Raw genomic sequence first — 5,144 nt, 5'->3', positions numbered from 1 at the left:
GGAGAACCATTCGTTTTTAAATTAAGTTTTTTATAAGAAAAATGTTGATTATTGAAGTGAAAAGTGTTGAAGAAGGAGGAATAAGGTGTAAAGGTGACCTAGTGAATAAATGCTTGTGTTTTTAAATAGTTTATTTAGTGAAAAAGAAGGCTGAAAAGTTGCCCTTTTCTGAACTTTGAAGGGCCGTAACTTTTTAAATAAGGGAGAGCGCCGCTTTTTTCTTTCGGATTCGTAATCTACGCATCAAAATTCGTAAGTACAGTCCAAATTTTTTTCGAAATCGCCGGGTGTCCACATAACGAAAATTTACCAAATATTGTATTAATATCAATATGAGCATAAAATTAGAAATATATTACATACATTTTTAAACTTACTCAAATCGGATATATCCATTTCTTCATCCATAACTTCTACCACACTACCTGAAATGAAAGTTTTCTCTTTTGAAAAATAATAAATAAAATAATTCAAACTCACCATCGCGGTCATCATCGAATTCTGATTGTAAACCTGTCATTTGAGTTCCTATTATTTGCTTTATTGCATTATCGATGTCATCAACATGAAAATCTTTAGGTGGCCCACCTTGTGTCTTTTTCAAAAATGACTTTTCATCAGCAAATTTTTGTTTGCTTCGCTTCTTTATATTTTCATATTTATTTTTCAATACCTGCAATTGTCTATAATTGTCCCCAGATATACTATTAAATTTGTCTGTAACTCGTTTCCAAGCATTTAATTTGAGTTTGTTGGTATTTGTATCACTTCTTCTGCATTCAATTTGCTCTTTAAATTTCTGCACCAAGGATATTAAAATATGCTCTTCTTTTGAAGTAAAATTCGTAGATCGCTTTTTATTCTAGTCCTCCATTACATTTACAAATAAAACCACCACCTGTTTGTTTAAAATCACGTCCTAAAACATTGATATCTACAGCATTCTCTACACGAATTCATATGATCAACTTACCTTTGATATATAGAATACAATTAAATCACGAATGTCTTCTCAAATGTATAGTTCAAATCACAGAATACTGATTGTAAACAATAGAAAAGTAACACACGCTTTCCCGCCAAAATGTAAATACTAGGGAACATCCGACAGGGGGTGCTGATGAGTGTAATTATATTCTCAGGTACCTAGATATGGTAAATATATTTCTGTCATTACTCATTTTATTTTAAGTACATCTTAATCACAAGTTATAAACTTATTTAATTATTTATTATATTATTTATTATATTATTATTTAATTATATAATTAACCGATTGTTTTGTGCAAGTTATATTTAAAAAATGGATGAGAACTATGTTCCCCCAACAAAGCGTAGAAGGTGTTGCGTCGCAGGCTGTACTAATAGGGATAGTAAAAGACATCGTTTTCCCAAAAATCAACCGGATGTTTTCAATACTTGGATCGAGCGAATTAAACCTTATAATTACGAAAATCCTTCTCTAGACAAAATCTACAACTCCTATCATGTTTGTCATGAACATTTTCCCCCGGAGTGTATGGTGCCAGGAACCAAAAGAGGACTTAAATTTGGTGCTGTTCCATCCCTCAGAATACCAGGTAATAAGTTGGATTAATGTACCTTCACTTCATTTTATTCCTCTGCATTTACAAAAAATACAGTGTATATATAGTAGTTGTAAAACTATTTTATATTTCTGTTTCAGATATCAAAGACAACCATAGTTTACCTGCTGAAGCAGAGCACACTGCCGATTTTATTTTATTTTTGGATGAGCTGTTTGACAGTCTTAATGTCTCAAGAAAATCCAAACCAGAGGCAAAAAGATTACTTACTAGTAATTCAGGACATTCCAAGTTTTGGAAAGAAGCTTTGCCACTTATAACACGTATGAGATATTTTTCTTTACAGAAAAATAAATTTATACTTCCTCCTACTTTGAAAAATCTACATTTTACTTTGCGTGGATTTTTGTATTTAAAAAATATTCTCCTAACTAAATTCGATTTCAAATATATATTAACGGCAGCATTCAATCAAGATGCACTTGAAAATTTTTTTAGTTACATTAGAAATCATGGAGTTACAAATACAAAACCTGATGTTTCTCATTTCATCAGTTCATTCAAAACTTTATTAGCAAATAATTTCATGTCTGCTCACTCGCCAGGATAAAACTGTGATAGAGATATGTCAACAAGAGCTCTCGATGATTTAAGAAGTTTTTTGTGCGGAGAATATGTTGCTGGGGTTCATCCTTTAGATGATTCTACTTTGTTAGTACCTGGCATACCAGACAATTTACATATTGGTAAAACAAAATTGGCAAGATGTACATTGAAGTACATGAGTGGGTCAATAGGTAGAATTCTTTTAAAATCCAAAATTGTTAATAATTGTGATGATTGTAAAAGAAATATTTTATTTAGGTATAACTCAGAGTCGGATGACGATTTTATAGATGCTCGACAGTATGAACGAGGTCATTTGATTCGACCAGGGCAGTGTTTGAATTTCTTAGTTAGCCAGTCTCTTAATTATCTTTTCTACATTATTCCTCGGTTAGGGACTGCAAAAAATATTTCAATATGTTTGGAGAACATTTTAACAAATAAATTGTATTTTCAGCCTCTTAATTGTCCTCAACATGATACAGGCAAAAAACTTTGTCAAATTATAATTCGCTGTAGTTTATTTTGGTGGACTAAAAGTGTTAATAAAATTGCAAAGGGAATTGACACAAAATTTTCTAAATTTCTATCCAAAAACCCTCCTAAAGCATATATAGATCCGATTAAAGTGCATGCTCGAAGAACATTTGAAAAAAATAAGAAAAGAAAAAATTGAAACTATAGATTATATAAAATTTTAAACAAATCTATTTTAAGTAGTAATTTGGAATAACAAACTAGTAACTATTATCTACACCATATTATAAGATAGTTAATATAGACCAATATATATACTTTCAATGGATAGTCATTATTGGAAAATTGGTTTCACATTGAACTCCTTATAATTATTATCAAAATATCACAGAGGTTATACTTGACATGTATAATTTTTACTATTAAAGTTTTGAATAATTTATTACCTGAATACTTTCATAAGTTTATTATCTTTAAATATCATATTTATCAAACAAGAGGAAGTACAATCTTACTAAGCCAAGGAAATCATTATTATATAAGGGCTTGAAAGGATCCAATGGATTACCTAATCACATAAAAGATGTGCAAACAAAGAATTTAAAACTAGTCTTGTAATTTACATTAGGTTTACGGACGTATTTATATATTGATGATGTCTTTATAAGTTATCTATTGACATATATGTACATATTACTAATGTCTTCATTTGTATTATTTTTTAAATTGTATGTATATTAGGATTATTCCCATTCAATAAATATTCATTCAATCATTTTTTTATATTATTTACAAGTGCAAACATTAGAAGCTCGTGAGACCAATATAGTGAGCGAGATACTGACAGCTATACAGGCTGCACCATTTGAAAATTTTCTTCAATTATAAATGTAATCGAAATTTTAGTTCAGGTGGTTTTTGCCTAACAAATTTAAAAATTAACCCCACTTAATTGCTATTTGAAACCTGTTATATTTAGAAATTTTCAAAAATGTTAGTAAAAGCTGTTTTGTTAAATACAAACAATTCATAAGTAAAATTTCAATTACATCTATTATGAGAGGGAACTTTCATATGATGTTGACTTTATGTGCATACATTTAAAATTTTACTATTCAAATTGGAGCGAACTTTTAAAAAGCCCGCCCTCAAATACTCGGGATTACAGTTTTCTTTATGTAGTTCGGGTAACATCCGCTACGGACCTGTGGAGCATTAGTATTTTGTATCTACAAGTATACAGTTGCCTATCTAAACTTGTTTCTGTAGTCTGTGGTTCAAATCCAAACAATTCGAACAACACGTAGAACAAATAATAATAAATGATCAAAACGCACAGAACGACATGAAATGTTCGCATAGAACATTATATTTCATATGAAGAACTGAATTCAGTGCTACCAACAAGACATGAACAGCGTTCAACTGAACTAATGTTGATCTTGCACTCCACAACGAAAACCCTAATGATCTCGGTTCAAACATGACTGACAGTTCAGTTGAGCTAGCGTTTACCTGTGACATCTGACATCTACAACCGGGCCTATGAGTGAATTTCATCAATGGTTATGATAGGGCTCATGGTGAACCTTCCACAAAATAGAATAATTTAGAGAATAATTTCACAAGGAATAATTTTCACGTGGAGGGTTAGATTGTGGTCATATAAACACTTTCTACTATATTTCGTCCGAGCAGTCGTTTGCAAAAGTTATCAAAAAAAAATTTTTTAGAAAATTTCTTTTTCGCAGTGTAAGACCCAGTAGAATAATTTCACAAGGAATAATTTTCCACTTGGAGGGTTAGATTGGGTCACTATAAACCTTTCTTCTATATTTCGTCCGAGCAGTCGTTTGCAAAAGTTATCAAAAAAATTTTTTTAGAAAATTTGTTTTTCGCAGTGTAAGACCCTAACGCGTCGTAAGCAAGGAATTATTTTCACGAAAGGGTGACTATGATAACAGAGTTATTCCACAATTCCATGCATAATGAAGCAGTTTTATATTTCAATTACTGTACAAGTCGATTTTCTGCAACAAAAATCAATTATGAGTTTTTATATATTCCTATACGACAATATTCATTTCGCTGATAGTACGGATACATGCCACTGGTCGTTCGGTAGAGTTCGGAAAATTTAGCAGCTGGGTCTGGCAGCCAACTTCACATAGGTATAACCTTATAGGTTATGTCCGTGGGTGCATACAAATCACTTCTTATAAATTGCATTAAGTTTCACTATTCGAAAATACGTTCCTGTTAGAATTCGGAGGTCAGGTTAGATGTTGAGAAAACATAGTTTTTACGAAAGTAAATATTCGAAAATACGTTCCCTTTAGAATTCGGAGGTCAGGTTAGATGTTGAGGAAATGTAGTTTTTACAAAAGTAAATATTCGAAAATACGTTCCTTTTAGAATTTGGAGGTCAGGTTAGATGTTGAGGATACATAGTTTTTTAAATTTTAAAGTAAGGTTAGACTGAGTTAGGTTAGGTCGGGTTAAGTTAGGTTGAGT

The 5,144-nt window shown here is 31.1% G+C and overlaps 2 protein-coding genes across 2 annotated transcripts; one reads left to right on the top strand and one right to left on the bottom strand.

Annotated features, from left to right (window-relative positions):
- Positions 1-327: 327 nt before the first annotated feature.
- LOC141480610 (uncharacterized) lies at positions 328-1,181 on the bottom strand. Its single transcript, XM_074170802.1, has 3 exons — positions 1,147-1,181; positions 481-683; positions 328-425 (listed from the first exon to the last, which is right to left on the bottom strand). Exons 1-3 carry the CDS (start codon positions 1,179-1,181, stop codon positions 328-330), a joined length of 336 nt encoding a protein of 111 aa, XP_074026903.1.
- A 77-nt stretch (positions 1,182-1,258) lies between these two features.
- On the top strand, positions 1,259-3,405 carry LOC141480589 (uncharacterized). The gene is made up of 2 exons (XM_074170776.1): positions 1,259-1,580; positions 1,688-3,405. The coding sequence occupies exons 1-2, from the start codon at positions 1,304-1,306 to the stop codon at positions 2,155-2,157; spliced, it is 747 nt and encodes a 248-aa protein (XP_074026877.1). The 5' UTR covers positions 1,259-1,303; the 3' UTR covers positions 2,158-3,405.
- The last annotated feature ends 1,739 nt before the right edge of the window (positions 3,406-5,144 follow it).

The sequence above is a fragment of the Leptinotarsa decemlineata genome, unplaced genomic scaffold (assembly GCF_025532065.1).
Source record: "Leptinotarsa decemlineata unplaced genomic scaffold, Ldec_3_MD MMD2_P_RNA_scaffold_9, whole genome shotgun sequence".
Classification (NCBI taxonomy): domain Eukaryota; kingdom Metazoa; phylum Arthropoda; class Insecta; order Coleoptera; family Chrysomelidae; genus Leptinotarsa; species Leptinotarsa decemlineata.
Note: the sequence above shows the minus strand (reverse complement) of the source record. Positions and strands in the feature narration are given on the sequence as shown.

What these genes read in the sequence shown, in the direction of transcription:
- LOC141480589 (XM_074170776.1), top strand. Translation starts at nt 1,304, where the DNA reads ATGGATGAGAACTATGTTCCCCCAACAAAGCGTAGAAGGTGTTGCGTC. An exon ending in TCCATCCCTCAGAATACCAG is followed by an intron (nt 1,581 to 1,687) that starts GTAATAAGTTGG and finishes TTTCTGTTTCAG; the next exon opens with ATATCAAAGACAACCATAGT.
- LOC141480610 (XM_074170802.1), bottom strand. Translation starts at nt 1,181, where the DNA reads ATGAGTAATGACAGAAATATATTTACCATATCTAG. An exon ending in AATATATTTACCATATCTAG is followed by an intron (nt 684 to 1,146) that starts GTACCTGAGAAT and finishes GGACAATTATAG; the next exon opens with ACAATTGCAGGTATTGAAAA. An exon ending in ATTCGATGATGACCGCGATG is followed by an intron (nt 426 to 480) that starts GTGAGTTTGAAT and finishes CTTTCATTTCAG; the next exon opens with GTAGTGTGGTAGAAGTTATG.